Source organism: Vitis riparia, chromosome 13 (assembly GCF_004353265.1).
Source record: "Vitis riparia cultivar Riparia Gloire de Montpellier isolate 1030 chromosome 13, EGFV_Vit.rip_1.0, whole genome shotgun sequence".
Lineage (NCBI taxonomy): Eukaryota > Viridiplantae > Streptophyta > Magnoliopsida > Vitales > Vitaceae > Vitis > Vitis riparia.
Window position 1 is genome coordinate 15,897,312 of NC_048443.1, and position 18,088 is coordinate 15,915,399.

The window sequence follows — 18,088 nt, forward strand, 5'->3', positions numbered from 1 at the left end:
CGGGTTCACAAAACAATTTTCCCTTATTGTCTAATTTAAATTATTATTAATAGATTATTTTCATTCTTTGAAATATTGCTATTTATTTATTTATTTTTTATTTTTTTGAATTTTTTAAAAACTAATTACAATAAAATAAATAGAATTTATAAACAAATAAATATTATTGATTTTACAATTTATTTTTATGGAAAATAATTTCTGTGTTAAAAAAGGAAAAACTGAAATTTTTGTTTATTTAATTATGTATATATCTATAAACAGGATGGGTGGGCAATACCTGACCCGTACTGAATCCGACCATTTGAAACAAATCTCAGATCCGCGACGGACGGGTACCCAAAAGCCACCGCATGCCATGGGTTGGCGTGAACAAAAGTAGAAGCTAAGCATAAAGCGACGGAGGATAGAAAAACGGAAATTTTCATTCACCAAACGAAGCAGAGGATAAAAGAAACTGGAAAATGTATCATCCTACCAGAGGTGGCGTTCGCGGTGGACGAGATCGTAAACGCTCTTCTCTTCCTTTTTTTTTCTCTACTTTTCTAGGGTTTCTGCACTTTTTAAACCTCAACTACCTCTCTAATCCAATCTTCTTCATTCTTCGCTCTTTTTTTTTTTCACTTGTGTTTTAATTTAATTTTATTTGATTTATGAACTCTTGATTTATGCTCTGCAATTTTGATTGAGAGTCTGAAATTCAAATTAAAAAGCCCTAGCTCTAGTCAAGACTAGGTTTTGAATTCTTTTGTGAATATAAATCTATGTATGATCGTAGAATAAGACTTAAGAGGCAGGCATCTTGGGACCAAAAAGAGCCCAGTCTTCTAGGGTATTGGGTATATTGGATTTTATTATTATTATTTTTTTAAAAGTAATAATAAAAAGAAAAAAAAGAAAAAAAAAAGAAAGAATGGGAACCAGGCATAAATTGATGGTGAATGAGAGTTTTTTGCCTTAAGCGTAGTCATTTGATGAGTAATCAATATATCGTCTGGTTTTGAAGTATACTATCTTATTTGAAGATTCCTTGTTACTTTTATATGCAAGTTATTAGCAACACGTGTATTGTCAAACTGGCCTCAGGTTTTGGATTGATGAAATAATGAGGATTTCATCTGCATTTTCATTAGACACACTTAGTACCATTGCAACTATGTCTGGTTACTTGTGGGAACTCTCTTCTTTCTCTGTCTTACTATCAATAGGGCCTAAGCCTATTTGTGGACAACTCATGGATGATTGAACTTCTTGTAATTATTTTCTTGTAATGTCCAGAATTTAAGTGGGATGATGTCAAGGTTGATAAACACCGAGAGAACTATCTTGGTCACAGTATCAAGGCCCCTGTTGGAAGATGGCAAAAAGGTATTACCTTCTGATTCCTCTATGTTTACTGTTTTAACATGAAATATTCAGTTACATTCTTTCATGTGTGTCAGACCTTTCATTTGATTCACTGAAACTGATCATTGGGCTCTGAAAGGGGCAGGTGAATGCCATCTAATCTTCAAATCTCTCTTATTTATTTGGGTATATATAGAGAGGTCTATGAAAACTAAATGGTTATGTTGCAGCACCCCAAGTTGTACCGGTGTTTTAAAAGGCTATTGAGGCTTATATACATCAAGGCTCACCTCAAGGCAAGGCTTTGTGAATTAGTCTTGAGGCTATAGCCTCATTTAGCTTAATTAAGGCTTATAACTGTGAGGCTATAGCCTTAAGGCTATCGAGGCTTGAGCCTCCAATATTGAAAGGGTTTTAGTCGGTTTCCAACCTTTGTGGGTTTATGCTATAATATTTTATAAGAGGTTTAAGCCTCAATATTCAATGAGTTTTAATTGTTGCTATGTTTTTGTGGGCTTTTGGCATAGATTTTATAGGTTTTGTATTGGGTCCTGGTTTTGGTTAAACCTTTATAAATTAAGGGCTCATTTGACTTCCAATTAACTTTTTAAATGGAGGAGGAAAAAGAGGTATTAAGAAGAAGGTGTCCTAGTAGCTGAGCCCATATAATTATTATCTTATTATTGATGGATAAGGAAAAATACGATCGGAATTGATGGATAAAGAGGAAGAATGAGTGGATATTAACATTGATGATGATAATAATATAGCGAGTGAATATTAACATTGACGAAGTTGAGCAGTCCAATCAAGCTATTAAATCTGTTTTTATGTATACTTTTGTGAATTAGGTCTAGGGTATATATAGAGGGCTACACGTTGTTTATGTTAGATTTTGTAGATTGGTTGAGCTCCAAGTAAGAAAAAGGTTTTGTTGCTCCTTACCTTTTCACCTTTATTGGGCTTTGGTTGTATACTTTGTGTGTTCTTGCTACGCCACCTTTTAGGCACTTTTAATACATGCCCTCTTTTTGCCTATATGAAAAAAAAAAACATAGCAATTGAATATGATTATATTCTTGGGAGGATCCTGCTTGTGAGAGTGATAATAGTGTTGAAAATTATTTGATGAAGTCTTGAGAGAGTTAAATCTTAGAAAAGAGAAAAATGAACTAAATTACAAACTATTAACAATGGAAAAAAATAATTAATTTTATTATGATGAAGTTTATGCATTATTATCATTCAATTTTCTTGTGATTTTATTAGTAGTTTTTTAATTTTTTGAGATTTTTAATTTATTTAAATTGATGCTTACGCCTTGCCTCATTTTAGCAAAACACATCAAAGCTGCCTTTGGCCTTTTACAACTTTGTCTTGTACACCACAAAAATGTTGCATATGCAACAATAACACTTAGTATTACTTTACTATTCATTAAAAGAATATTTTGCTTCTAGTCCATAAGTAACCGTTAATGTTCTGTTTTACAACTATCATGTCATGTATATTATTATTTTGTTTTTGATAGGCACCATGATTTAACTTCAGCTTATCTACCTTCAATGAAATTTTTAATGATTGTGCATTTTGTTCTGATTCTATCATATCTGGAAATTGCATTAGTTTCCTTGTTGGTTTTCTCAATCAAGTAAAACGTTGTGTGTGATGATGGTATTATCCTACTAATTTACTTAAGATGGGTCCACTAGTGTATTTCCTTTTGCTATGGACCTTTTTCAGGAGGTTGAGTGACTGGGCAAAGTAATCCTTCTCTAGATCTTTATTGCAAATTTTTTACTGAACTTAGGTCATGTTATGTGGACTCACCAAAGTATATGAAGCAATTGAGTCTTGTGCATATCTCCAACGTGCCTATTGATCTGATATATGCATACTCATGAGGTGTGTATAGCAAAAGAAATGAAACTCAATAGTTTGTTTTATAGGAATAACCTTAGACTGAAGATAGACAGTCTGTATTAGTTATATACTTCAATCTGGCCTAGTCTATAGAAATGAGAAAAAAATGGAAACTAGGCAATTTAGTCATGTGTCTGTTTCCTGTGATATGAGGTTAAATAAATTTGACACTTAGGCACATGCCAAAACCTTATGCTTCTTGTGTCCATGGAATGTAGACTAGGTTGAAGAGTGATGTCCCAGAATGGTTATGTAATATGAACCTAAAGAAGGATTATTCTTTTTTGTTGGATGTGGTGTAGGGGATTATCTATAGATGGAAGTATTGGATTCGGTGGAGTGTTTCCCTTTATTAGAGGTATATTTTGGAGGTTGAGGGATCAGGCAAAATGATTCTTATTTTTGCTTTCATTTTGTGTTTTTAGGGAAACCATTAGTCAAGTTATGACAAGGGAAAGAGGGGAAAGGAGGTCGGATTAGAAGGTAGTTTCTTTGAGGATCTACAAGTGCTTCTGGTTTTGCACATCCAATGTGTGCATTTTATGTTGCTTTTTTGTCATCCCATGCTCTCAAGGCTTTGTTATGTGCACTTAGTGGTGGCCAGTTTTTGAGCAAAGTCAGAGTGATTGGGGTTGATGATATTATTGATATTGATGAGTTAGCTGCAGACTTTTGGAGTTTGGGTGGATTCGTTTCCTTTGACCTGTGGCAGTAATTTCAACACTAGGTTAGTTCAGAGAATGTCAGAAGGGAATGGCTTCATGGAAATCATGTCGCCTGTTGGAGGGAGGTAAGTTTAATCATCCCTAATGCTTTTGACCTTTGGCAACTCTCTCTACTTTTCAGGTGTCTTCAGTCATGACAGAATTTAGAAAATTCTTTTGAGGCTGGAAAAAGTTAAATGTCATTTGGTGAGTTGGGACTTGTAGTTTTAGTGGATCACATACAGTAGCCAGTCTTCTCTCAATTGATTAACCTGACTGATTGGATTGAGCCTCTTTCAGTAGTATAATGAATATAATATTATTATATAGAATCGGGGTAGAATTTTGGAGAAATATTACAGCTGACAGGATTCTAAGCTGTCAACTCATGGAGATAAATTGAAATCAGAAATACCCAAAGAAGAGGAAAAAATGGAGAAATGAAGGGAGGAGGCAGATGTTGGTTTGCAGTGGATTCAAAATCGTTTGAAATCTCTGTAGAGGTGATTGGGGAGAGATGTAGGGGAATCATTGTGGAAAGGAGTAGAGGTTTTACTTCGTGGGTCAGGTTTGGAAGTCTCAGCTTGTGCTGCTTGCTGGAAGGGTGGAGGCTTGCTGTAGGGGTCTTGTTGTGCAGGGTCTGGTCAAAAGGTGGGAAGATGGAGGAAGGAGGTTTAAGTTGGAAAGTCGAGCAAATGAGGCAGGTAGGTTTTTATTGTGTTCCGTGGTTGACCTGGAATCAAAGAGATATTGTTTAGTGTTTCCAGAAGGAAAAGGAATTTTGGGAGGATGGGTTCTGCTGGCTGAAAAGCTTCGCTCTCTGGGGGTTATTTCTCGGGTTGAGTTTAGGGGAAATGTTACTTCTTATGGGACAGGGAATACAGTAGGGGAATCTGAAGGAAAAGCCCCAAAATCCTATGTCGATGTGGTGAATTCAAGAGTGAAAAAGGCAGGGGAAACACTATGGTTACAGTTGGGAGAGAAAGACATCTCAAGTGAGAGGAAGTTAATGGACGATGTCTGGTTGGCAGATGGGACATAACCCTCTGTTGGATTCAGAAATGCATGCTCTTGAAAGTTGGGGGAGAACCTGTTGGAATATTAAAGGAGGACTGAAGTTCGCAAGGCTAGGGGGCCCTCTCTTGCTGATCGAGTTTGAGAATAAAGACGAGGCAGACAAGGTGCTTTTAAGAGGAAACAGATGGTTCAAGGAGTCGACTATGCATTTGGACAGGTGGGACCCAAAAGTGGGGTGTTCTCAAAATGGCGAAAGAGCCGAGAGTGTTTGGGTAAGAGTCATGGATTGCCGTTGCACCTTTGGAGTCAGGAAGCCTTCAGAAAGATAGGAGACTGTTGCGGGGGATTCGCTGAAGTGGATGCAAATACTGCAAATCTCAAGGAACTAAGGTGGGCCAGAATTTCAGTGAGATATGCAGGTGTAGAATGGTCGAGTACCATGCAAGTAGTAGTGGGATCTTTTGTTATGCTCTCCAGCTATGGTGGGAGGTGAAACCAGGCTTGTCGGAAGTGGTTCCGGCCATTAGAAAAGATAAGGGCAAGGAGCGGGAGGTCAGGGATGACGGAGAAGGAGTTACACGCGCTGGATTCATAAGGGTGGGAGAAAAGATGTATGGGGAACCTGCAAAAGTGGCTGAGAAGTACAACGCAGAAGAAGGCAGCTGCAGCACGAAAGTTCAGCCCTCTGGTACTGTGCAGGGAGCAGCATCAGAGACTGACGGGTCAAAAGGAGACCGATCTTCAGCTGGGGGGAAGAGTTTGCACTCTGGGCCTGGAGATTTTATGCCACTGGGCCGGCAAGATGATTCGGGCTGGGAAAGAGAGCCCGCTGAGGAGGGCCAAGGGATTAGAAAACCAGAGGTAATGGGCCGGCCCAATTTAAAGCTTTTAAAGGCCAGACGGGGGAGAGAATACCCATTTTGGAGAATGCAAAAGGGGTTAGGGCTCCCGATGGGCGACGCAGTGGTGGCGGAGAGCAGGAGGGGATTTGTTTGGGTTCAAGCTAGGATCGCCTCGTCCGGTCGTCAATTCCTCAGAAATCACTGACGAGGCGTTATTGGAGGAGGCCTCCAGGTATTCCGATCAAACCTCTTCTCCTTTCTCATCTCTGGGGAAACGGGATATCTCTCTCTTTTCTACTCCTTCTGGGTGGGACGGGAAAGGTGTCGTCATGGCAAGGACTTCCGACCGGGGAACAGCTTCAGATGACGAAGGGGGTGCAGTCATGGACCCGCTACGGATGATTTTGGCGGACGGAAGGGAGGCTGAGGTTTCGGACATGGTGGGTAGAGAGGCTGGGAATACCAAGGAATTATCAGTGGGGTTTTGGGAAGAGACAAGGAGGAGAGGGGCAAAGAGGGGATTTGTGTTGGCAGTCTAGTAGCCTGGCTAAATTTAGCCGTTATCTAGGAATGCCAACGGAGGGATTTGAAGGGGAAATATTGTTCTTGCTCAAGAGGATGAAAAGAGAGGAAGATTCAAAAAGGCAATTTGGATGGCACAAAGAGGAGAAAATTAGAGACGTCAAATTCGAAAGAGAATTGAGAAAATTGGAATGGACTGTGAACTATATTGGAGGTGGAGGAGGAGGTGAAGGAGGGGGAAGCACGAGTAGGTCTAAATGAAGCTCCGAATGCTCACCTGGAATGTAAGAGGGCTAATAATTGCGACAAAAGGAAGGTGATCAAAGCTTTGATTAGGAAAAATAGGGTGGACTTGGTTTGCCTACAGGAAACCAAGATTCAGGAAATGACCACGGGCATTGTTCGGAGCTTAGGAGTGGGTAGGTTCATTGAATGGGGAGCTATAGACTCAAGGGGTGCAGCTGGAGGAATAGTGGTGATATGGGACAACAGGATGCTGGAGTTGGTTGACATGCAAAAGGATTGTTCTCTATTTCGTGCACTTTTAAGAGCTGCGAGGATGGTTTTATATGGACGTTTACTGGGGTTTATGGGCCAATTTTAAGGAGGGAGAGGAGAGTTTTTGGGAAGAGCTGGGGCCATTAAGGGGCTTTGGAATGGGCCGTGGTGCGTTGCAGGGGACTTTAATGCCATCCTGAGTCCAGAAGAGTGTAACAGAGGAGGGAGATTGAACTCAATTATGAGAAGGTTCGCAGAAGTGAAAGAAGATCTGGAGTTAAAGGACCTGCCCATGGTGGGGGGCCCTTTTACATGGACTGGAGGAGCGAGTAATCAGTCTTCTTCAAGGTTGGATCGTTTTCTGGTTAATGAGGAGTGGGATAGCCATTTTGGAGATGCAAGGCAGTTTCTCCTTCCAAGACCCGTGTCCGATCACTTCCCGATTCTTATGGATGGTGGGGGTATGAGAAGAGCCCTATCCCGTTTAGATTCGAGAATATGTGGTTGAAAGCTGAAGGTGTCAAGGATCTACTGAAGCAATGGTGGGAGGAAGGCAGATCCAGTGGATCTGCAAGTTTTATCTTGGCTGAAAAATTAAAATTTATGAAGGCTAAGCTGAAGGAATGGAACAGAAACAGTTTTGGAAGGGTTGAATATAGAAAGAATACGGCACTCGAGCAGATGGAGTATTGGGATGCAAAGGAGAAAACCAGCAGGCTGTCATTGGAAGAGCTGGAAGCCAGAAACGAAGCGAAAGAAGAGTATAAAAAATGGGTCTTACTTGAAGAAATCACGTGGAGGCAAAAATCCAGGGAAGTGTGGCTGAAAGAGGGAGATAGAAATACCGGTTATTTCCACAAAATGGCCAACGCACATAGGAGGAGGAATAATGTGGACAGAATTAAGATTAATGGAGCGTGGCTCACGGAGGAAAATGATATCAGGGAAGGGATCGCCAATGCTTTTAAGACGTTGTTGTCTAATCCGGGGGAATGGAGACCTTCTGTTTCTGGGCTGCAGTTTGAGATGTTAGAGCCTTTGGACGTCAGTGCATTGGAGTCTCCTTTTATGGAAGAGGAGGTGCTTGACGCCCTAGAAGGCTGTAATGGGGATAAAGCCCGGGGCCAGATGGATTCTCTATGGCCTTTTGGATTTTTGCTTGGGATTTCGTGAAGGCTGATGTGATGAGCTTCTTTAAGGAGTTTCACGAAAATGGCAAATTTGTTAAAAGCCTAAATGCAACATTTATGGTCTTAATTCCAAAAAAAGCAGGGGCTGAAGCTTTAGGGGATTATAGGCCTATAAGCTTGGTGGGAAGCTTGTACAAGTGGCTAGCCAAGGTATTAGCCAATAAGCTAAAAAAAGTGGTTGGAAAGGTGGTCTCAAAAGCTCAAGGGCGTTTGTGGAAGGTAGACAAATCCTAGATGCAGTGTTGATAGCCAATGAAGCCATTGATTCGACCCTTAAGAATAATGAGAGCGGCATTTTGTGCAAATTGGACATAGAGAAGGCGTATGATAAAGTGGACTGGAACTTTATTCTCACAATCATGAAGAAAATGGGCTTTGGGGAGAAATGGATTAGGTGGATTCGGTGGTGTATATCCACTGCAAGCTTCTCAGCGATGATCAATGGAACCCCTACGGGCTATTTTCAAAGCTCTAGGGGTTTGAGGCAGGGTGATCCCCTTTCCCCCTACCTCTTTGTCATTGCTATGGAGGTCTTTAGTGTTTTCATTAAAAGGGCAGTAGAGGGAGATTTTTTATCTGGTTGTAGGGTAAAAGGTCGGAGCGAAGAAGGGGTCCTAATTTCCCACTTGCTGTTTGCTGATGATACACTGGTGTTTTGTAAACCTTCTCAAGATCAGTTGACGTACCTCAGTTGGCTTCTCATGTGGTTTGAGGCTGTTTCTGGATTGAGGATAAATTTGGAAAAAGTGAATTAATCCCAGTAGGGAGGGTGGAGAGTATGGATGATCTTGCTGAGGAGTTTGGATGTAGTATGGGTAGTCTTCCAACTACCTATTTGGGGATGCCCCTGGGTGCTCCTTTTAAGTCAGTCACAGTTTGGGATGGAGTGGAAGAGCGCTTCAGAAGAAGGTTAACTATGTGGAAGAGACAATATTTGTCCAAGGGAGGAAGGGCGACTCTCATTCGTAGTACTTTATCGAATTTACCCATCTATTTAATGTCATTGTTGTGTTTACCAAGCTCAGTTAGACGAAGATTAGAGAAAATTCAAAGGGATTTCCTATGGGGTGGGGGCAACCTGGAGCATAAGCCCCATTTAGTAAGATGGGAGTTGGTGTGTTTAAGCAAGGTGAAAGGAGGCTTGGGGGTCAAAAGCCTATCCCTCCTTAACAAGACTCTTCTTGCTAAGTGGAACTGGCGTTTCGCAAATGAGAGAGAGGCTTTGTGGAATCAAGTGATTAGAGGGAAGTATGGAGAAGCTAGAGGGGGATGGTGCTCGCGGGAAGTGAGAGAGGCTCATGGTTTGGGTTTGTGGAAAGGAATTAGGGCGGATTGGAAGTTGGTGAGTGATAGGATGGCTTTCATAGTTGGTAATGGAAGAAGGGTGAGCTTCTGGAGGGATAGATGGTGTGGGGAGTCTCCTCTGTGTATGACCTTCCCCTCTCTTTTTGCTGTGACGGTTGAGAAGGAAGCGAGGGTGGCAGATATATGGGATCCTTTGGCTGAGGGGGGTTGGGGGGTTGGAACCCCTGTTTTTTAAGAGCGTTTAATGACTGGGAGGTTGAGGAGGCAGAAAGATTTATGGAGAGGATTCAGAGTAAAAGAGTTATTGAGGATGTGGAGGATATGGTATCGTGGACTGAAACCAAGAGCGGTAAATTCTCGGTCAAGTCTCTTTATATAGCTCTTGAAGCGGGTGGTTCATCTTTGTTTCCTTCAAGCTTTATTTGGAATGCGAATGTGCAGCCCAAGATTTGTTTCTTTGCATGGGAGGCCACGTGGGGCAAAGCTTTAACATTGGATCTAGTCCAGAAAAGAGGATGGGCCTTGGCGAACAGATGTTTTATGTGTCTTGAGAAAGAGGAGACCATAAACCACCTCCTTCTTCATTGTTCCAGGACGAGGGCTTTATGGGATCTTCTCTTTGCCTTATTTGGGGTGTCTTGGGTTTTGCCCTTTTCAGTTAGAGAGACCCTTCTGAGTTGGAATGGCTTCTTCATGGGTAAAGACCGCAAGAAGGTGTGGAGAGCTGCTCCTCTTCACATTTTTTGGACGGTTTGGAAGGAGAGGAATCGTTTGGCATTCAAGGATGAGTCGGTGTCAATTCAGAGATTGAAACAATCTTTTATTCTTACTTTATGGGCTGAGGCTAAGTTGTTCATAGACGATTGCCCTCTAACTATAGCTAATTTTATTGATTGGTTGGGCTCTAAGTAGGCTTGTGGCTATAGGTTTTTTGTCTTTTGGCCTTTGATGGCGGGTGTATAGGTTTTGTATACTTAGAGTCGCTATTTTAGCGTCTCTTTCCCCCTTTTTTTATGAAATTCATTTACTTATCAAAAAAAAAAAAAATAATATTATTATATTTGTGTATATTTGTGGTGAGAAATCGTATGTAAAAACAAAATGTTTTAGGTGTTTCTTATGTCATGTGTCCCTGAAACCTTTAGGGAACCTTTAGAATTGGACAGCAGATGTAATCTAGTTGCTGTTTAAATGACCAAATGCTCATAATGTTGCATAATAGGAAAAGTTGGATTGACAGACCTCCAAGTGTACCTCATTTGTACTCCTTTATGTGGCTGTTCTGCTGTTTCCAGCCAAAATATGTTTAGATCGTGGATGATCCATCTAAGTGGCTATTTATTTATAAGGAAGACATATTAGAAGCCCCAAAGCAGGTGACACTAGTACTGGGGGAGCATGCATGGGAAAGCCCAGGAAGGCAAAAGAAAAATCATACAGGGGAAGAAAAAGAGAAACCACTAGTGATCTAGAAGAAAAACCAGAAAACTGCTGGATATAACTGTACTCATGCTGCATGAATCATCATTGAAGTTCACAAAGGTACATCAAAGGGTTTTCCCATTGTTAAGGTCTAAAGCATTAAGGGTTTAATCAGGATATGTCTTTCAGCTTCAGGATTGTACATTTTTCTCCCTCAAAAGATTCTTCTGCTATGCTCCCTTCAAAGGCACCAACAGGTACGATGGAGCAGATCCTACTGTTCCCTCTTGTGCTTTTGACAAATTTCCTATGCGTACTAGCGAGAAATCCTTAACTGACTCAAGAACAGTCATGATGCTAAAGAATGAAGATTAAGATTTGATTCTCACTAGTCATCAGAAAATGGATGATAATGTGCTTGGCTGAACTCTAATTCCTTTTTACACAGGCTGCGAAGATTTCCTAGGGAGAAAACCCTCTTCTTTAGCTGTTCTATCTCAAGTGGTTTTCTTCTCTTGGACTACGATGTTCCACAAAAAAATAGCCCCTGATAGATAAACATGTACAAGCTGATTGCAATTTTAAACTGCTATACCATGTCTTAGGATAAAAAGAGATCACCTGTCACTGCATGACAAGTTTGCCTTGGCAATGCTGTCTCACTTTTATCTAGGCTTGGCATATTTTATGTAATGTGTTATTTATTTATTTATTTTTAAATCATTTTACCAGTTAAGAGTTTAGAGGGCAAAGTGCTGCAGCTGGAAGCTTTGGAACTTGTATTATGAATAGAGTTTGCAATGGCTTTTTTTAGAGCCAATGTTTTAGAAAGCTATTGAGACTTATGCCCTGAGGTTTGCATCAAGGCAAGGCACTATGAATTAGCCTTGAGCCTATAGCTTAAATATCGGGTAATCTACTTATAAAAAAAAAAAGATTAAATATCAGGTAACTAAGACCTAAGCTTCATACTAATAAGGCTTCCAACCTTGAGGCTATAGCTTCGAGATTATTGAGACTTAAGCCATTAATATTCAATAAATTTGAACCACTGTGGGATATTCTATCTATTTTACGCTTTGGCCACGGTATGCCCATGTCCATGGGTATAGGTGTCAAGTGTGGGTCTATGTCTAGGTGTTGAATCCTTTAGAGCTAGTGTCTTAGAAAGCTATTGAGACTTATGCCCTGAGGTTTGCATCAAGGCAAGGCACTGTGAATTAGCCTTAAGCCTAAATATTGGGTAACTAAGGCTTAAGCTTCATACTAATAAGGCTTACAACCTTGAGGCCATAGCTTTGAGATTATTGAGACTTAAGCCATAAATATTCAATAAATTTTAATGCTTGTGGGATTTTCTATCTATTTTATGATTAGGCCTCAATATGCCCATGTCCATGGGTATGGGTGTCAAGTGTGGGTCTATGTCTAGGTGTTGGATCCTTTGCATCCCAAAATCTTAGGACACAAGGATTCGATTGAAAATTATCTCAATTAGGGGTGTAGGTACTTGGATACAACATTGATTATTATATATTTTCTATTTTAATTGAATGTTTAAAGATTATTGAAAATTTCCATTTATCTCTAGATTTTTAATTTATTAATTTTGATATTTCTTTTTTATTTTTATTATATTAATTCTTATATTTATCTTTATATATTGTTAATTATCATATATTTTTATTTTAATTGAATATTAATATTATTGAAAATTTTCATAAATGTGAAACATAGTTATGATAAATGTTTTATTTTAATAGGATGTTGAGAGAATTTTTAGGAAATTAAATTGGAATTTATTTATTATTTTCCATAAACATTGATAACTAGTGAGAAAATGTATAATTGACTTTGAGTCAACCTCTATTAGTTGAAATGTTCCAAAATTTATATTTTTAATTATTTAAATTGAAGCTGATTAATTTTTAAATTCTATACTAATTAAGTTTTATTATTTTGATATTGATATAGTTCTTACTATATATCTCTATGTAAATATATTTTTTAAATCTTGTTATTTTAAGTTGATAAAATTTAGTTTAACTTTAATATTTAAAAAAAAATGAAAATAGATAATTGTTATTATCTATTATAATTTAATATACAACATCTGCACTCATGTTGTATCATTGAACATAGGTATTTTGGTTGAAATTAAAGTATTTGTGTATCACAACAATATGCAATAGGATTTTGTGCTTTTGTGGGGTTTTGGTGTAGATTTTTTAAGTCTTCTATCTTAGATTCAATCATCGGATCAAACCTTTTATAAAATAAAGATTTCGTTGGCTTCCATTTAACCCTTTAAGAGGAGGGAAAATTTTTTGAAGTGGTTAGCTTCATATGTCAATCATTATTTAATTATTGGTGGATCAAGGAAAAAAAGCCACTGCAATTGATGGATGAAGAAGAAGAATGATTGGATAGTAACATTTGTGAGAGAGAAGCATTAAATTTAAAACTATTAAAAATGACAAATAATTACTTATTATGAATTCTTTGTTTTTCTTTATTCAATTTTTATGTGATTATATAAGTATCTTTGTGATTTTTGGGATTGTTGTTTTCTTTTTTATTGATGTTGCTATTGTTGTTGTTATTATTATTATTATCATTATCATTATCTTCTTCTTCTTCTTCTTCTTCTTCGTTGTTTTTTTTTTTTTTTTTTTTTTTTTTTTTCTGTTGTTGTTTTATTTTTGAAGCTGAGGCTTAGCCTTGTTCTGCCTCAAGGCTTATGCCTCACTACATTTTGGCAAAATTCTCTTCTTCTTTTTCTTTATTTTTTATTTTTTTGTTTTCTTTCTTGTTTTTTTTTTGAAGTTGAGGCTTAGCCTTGTTCTGCCTCAAGGCTTATGCCTCACTGCATTTTGGCAAAATGCTTCAAGACTACTTTAACCTTTTACGGCATTGTCTGGGGAGGGGGTGTGTCTCTTCAGTTCTTTTGCTTTTGTTCCTTTGTGAGTGCATTTGCTTTGATTTCAGATGTTGCATTTCCTTATGAATTTTGGGCTTGCGATCATTTTCTTCCCTCTAGTGTATATTATTTTAACTGATGGAATATTAAAGCATTTGCCAAAAATTGGTGAATAACTTGGGCATTGTAAAATTTTGTTATATGAATATATGAAATTGGGGAAATGTTAAGTTTGACTTAGAACATTCTTTCTAAGAAATACATAATCAGTTCCGTGTTGCTTAAAAAACTAAAAAAAAAAAAAATTTATTCTGAGGTGTGCATCACAAGTAAAATTTTTGCTAAATAACATTTTGGAAATCAGCCTGTGTCACTTCTAGTTCACTCATCTTAAAAAATAAATTCTATGGGAAAATTATTTCATTAAAGATATTTAACGTCATATGACCATAGAATAATAAGCTGCCAATTTTAGTGGTTAGTGCCTTTTCCCTTTTCCCCTTTATTTCTTTTTTTTTTTTTTTTCTTTTTAAAGGAATGCCCACTTATGGCTGTGGTTGAGCTTAGATCTGCAAAGGTATGGTATCCTGGTTTGGTTGGTTCAGCAATTTGGTCTGTCCACTTTTTGTAAGTTGCTAATTATAGAAAATCACAAACTTAAATATTATTGTCAGAGTTCATGATAGATCACCTAATTGGTATGTTTAATGGATGAGTGGTTAGACATCTATTGAATGAAGTTGTCTGATTGAAAGTTAGTGTTATCCTTGTTTGATGGAATACCATTCTGTTATATTCCACCTACTACTTAGTTAAATTAAGATTTATTTTCTATATAGAATTTCTAAACATTTATCAATTTTCAAACAGGGAAAGACCTACACTGGTACGCCAGGGATAAGAAATCTGAGAGTTCAGATATGGAGGCTGCAAAAGAAGAGATAAAAAGGATCAAGGAACAGGAGGAACAGGCCATGAGAGAAGCTCTTGGTTTAGCGCCTAAACGTGCTAACCGACCTCAAGGTAACCGACTAGATAAGCATGAGTTTTCGGAACTTGTGAAGCGAGGCTCTACTGCAGAAGATTTGGGTGCAGGCCATTCTGAAGCAGCACATGTTCAAGGTCTTGGTTTTGCGAGGTATGACTGGGAAAGTTTCATATGTTTGGCTTTGATGACTAGTGCAATGATATTACACTTCTATCTTGATGCTGTTTTGTTGTTCTGATGTTATATACTTTGGTTGTTTATATGAATTCTCACAAGAAATGTCCATAACAGTCCTGTTATAAGTAATAATATCTAAAGTTTTCCTAAAATTTTATAGTTGAATAATGTTACAAATGTGATTTCATTTTTTTCTGTGTGGGGGTATGTTCTTATAGACAGATATAATTTGTTGGAACAAATTTAAAATATCATGCTTGAAAGTGCAGTGACTTTAGATGGACCTTTTTATGGGACCTTTTGATGGAATAGAAGGATTTAACATAGTAGGCTACTTCAAGTAGTTGGTTAGGGTAAATGTAACTACCAATGATTCATCAAGAACCATTTCATTTTGTGCACCCCTTGAGGGACAGCTGGTGTGCCAAATGGGATTCATCTTGAGGTCAAGTTAGTCATATCTTAGTCTCATTGATCAGCCCACCCTTGAATATTCATGCCCACTAGTGAAGGGTGATGGCACTACAACTAGTTGTTTAAGGGAAAATGTCACTACTCTTGATTTATTGAGAAGCATATCATTGTGTGCACCCCTTTAGATCAAGATAGCGCTCTCTTTGAAATTAAAACCTCACAGTGGACTGTATATAGCTGTCTTTCCTGATTATGCCCAGTGGACACCCTGCTGATGCCCATCAGAGAGTTTTCACAAAACCAGCAAGATCAAGTAGATTTATTGCGGTGATCCCACATTTTATATGTGCTGATATATGGTTATGAAATAATGGAAAGTCTTGCTAAGAACATGACCAGGAGGCCCATTAAAATGAAATAGTATTATTAGCATTATAATGTGAATGATACAGGAAAACCCAGAATAGTTGTTAGGCATGTTACTCTTTTTATTTCTCTATTTTTTTGGGTGTTTGAGCAGAACTTAACTCTTGAAAAAAGGTTGCACTGGATCTTGTTCTTTAAGGCTACGTTTGGTTGGCAGGATAGTATGGGATAGTAAATGTATATCCTAGAATATCATATCTCATTGGATAGAAAATACATATTTTAAGATATGATTTCCAATGAGATATGATATATTTGGATTTATTTATCCTATGGATATGATATTCTAAGGTAACATATCCAATGAGATATGTTATATTATATTATATTTATATTTAATTTGTGAAATAAATAAAAAATAATATGAAATATATATTATTTTCAATGTTTAAAATAAAAATTATATTACATTTTAATATTTTCTATTTGAAAAAATGAAATTTCTCTCATGTTTAACAATATTCATGATTAAAATATTTAAACTTTACAAATAATTTTTTTTTATATTATGTTATTTAATATATAAAAATAATTTATATATCATATATCAATATTATTTTGTAAATATTTTTTTAGTTTTTTTAACCATAAATTTAATTTATAATAAAAAAATATTTTGAAAAATGAGTATATATATATATAAAAAAATTTGATAAAAATAAATTTATGATACATGTGATTAACATATCTCATATAAAAGGGATAAAAAGAGAAGATGGATAATATATCCCACCACTATCCTATTCTATCATTTGTTAAACATAAGATATGATAAGTGATGGAATAACTTATCCTATCACATCACCAACTGAATATGAGATAAGATATAATATTCTCTCCTCTTATCTTATCCCATACTACATTCGGCCAACCAAATATGACCTAAATGTAATCTGTTTTCATACTTTCTAATCACATTGGATTGTGATGGTTTCCTTAAAAACGTGTCTATTTTCTTACCAGCAATCCCATTTTATTTCATTATTTGTCTTTTTTCATTAAAGTTTGTTTGTAACTTGTTATTACAGAGCACCCCGTAATGGGGAAGAATTTAGTTCTCTTCAATCAAGCCCTAGAGCTGCATTGCCCGAGAAAGTGGATGTTGCTGTGCCCAATCCAACAACACCAAACACCAAAGAAGAGTTAGAGGATGAAAGCTACCGAAAGAAAAGGAGGCGTGAAGAGAAGAAGCATGAGAAACATGAGAAGCATGAAAGACGTGAGAAGCGGCATTCTCGGGATGACGATGACAGGAGGAAGCGCAAGAAAGACAAAAGAAGACATGACTCTGAGTGAAGATTGATCTCAATCATAAACTGTGTATGGACAAAAGAAAACACAATTCCGACTGATGATTAGATCAAGCAAACTGTGTACTATTCCTCTCTCTTGTTTTTATTTTCCTCATCAAGTAGAAACCTCTATTTTTAGTGTACCTTTTAGATGGGATTTTGTGATGTACTGTTGCTTGGGATATAGATTGTGGACACCCCTGATAAGTCTCTTAGGATAAAAAAGCCTGGAAGGAAAAAGACGATAGTCACCACCTGTAGTTGAGTTATTTGGTGGTGAACATAGGAGTCATTGCATGATTAGTGAGAAAGCAGGCTAGACTTGGCAGATATCGACTGCTTGCAACGCACAGAAGCACAAAACTTGAGAACGCCAGAGTTGATTACCACTATCAGGTGAGCTACAGCATTATTTTGTATTTGTTTTTGTCAATACAATGACATTGTCAACTGTTTATTAAATGAAAAAATATGCCTTTATCACATTGATTTAAAATTTGGAGGAACTTGCCTTATAAAGCAACTTGGTTTTACAGAATTTTTAGGGCTTTATTCTGATATTATGAGAGTGTATTTTGCCGTCTAGTTCTCATTGTAACAAATGGGCATGATTTGTCTCTGATCTGGCAGCCTTAGTTGGAGCATGGGGGTCCAGCCCATGAGGCCCCATTCAGTGAACTATTAATTAACCATTTTCTGAGCTGTTTTCCTGGCAACCCCTTGAGCCCAAAATGGGCTGTCATGTGCCTTTCAACCCCAATATGTCCCCCCGCTATGTCCAATTCTTGTGGCCTAGATATGGGCATAAAGGCTGTTGGGTTGGGGGAGGGGGGTGGGGGGAAATGTTCGGGGAAGTTGAAAAGCAACACATAGGTGCAAAATCAGTTGGGGCGGGGGGGAAGGTATTTTCAGTTGAAGACTTGTGCTAAGGTTATTGTGTGGGTATTTATGGTTGTCTTGTTGGCTTCTTGTGAGTTGCTTCTGTCCCAACAGTTGGCATTGGAGCTGTGGTAAGGTTATTGTGTGGGTATTGATGGTTGTCTTGTTGGCTTCTTGTGAGTTGCTTCTGTCCCAACAGTTGGAATTGGAGCTGTGGTTGTA

General features: G+C 37.7%; 1 protein-coding gene across 1 annotated transcript; it reads left to right on the plus strand.

The window, feature by feature from the left end:
* Positions 1-345: 345 nt before the first annotated feature.
* On the plus strand, positions 346-17,483 carry LOC117929239 (multiple myeloma tumor-associated protein 2 homolog). The gene is made up of 4 exons (XM_034849510.1): positions 346-507; positions 1,279-1,368; positions 14,561-14,828; positions 16,724-17,483. Exons 1-4 carry the CDS (start codon positions 465-467, stop codon positions 16,989-16,991), a joined length of 669 nt encoding a protein of 222 aa, XP_034705401.1. The 5' UTR covers positions 346-464; the 3' UTR covers positions 16,992-17,483.
* The last annotated feature ends 605 nt before the right edge of the window (positions 17,484-18,088 follow it).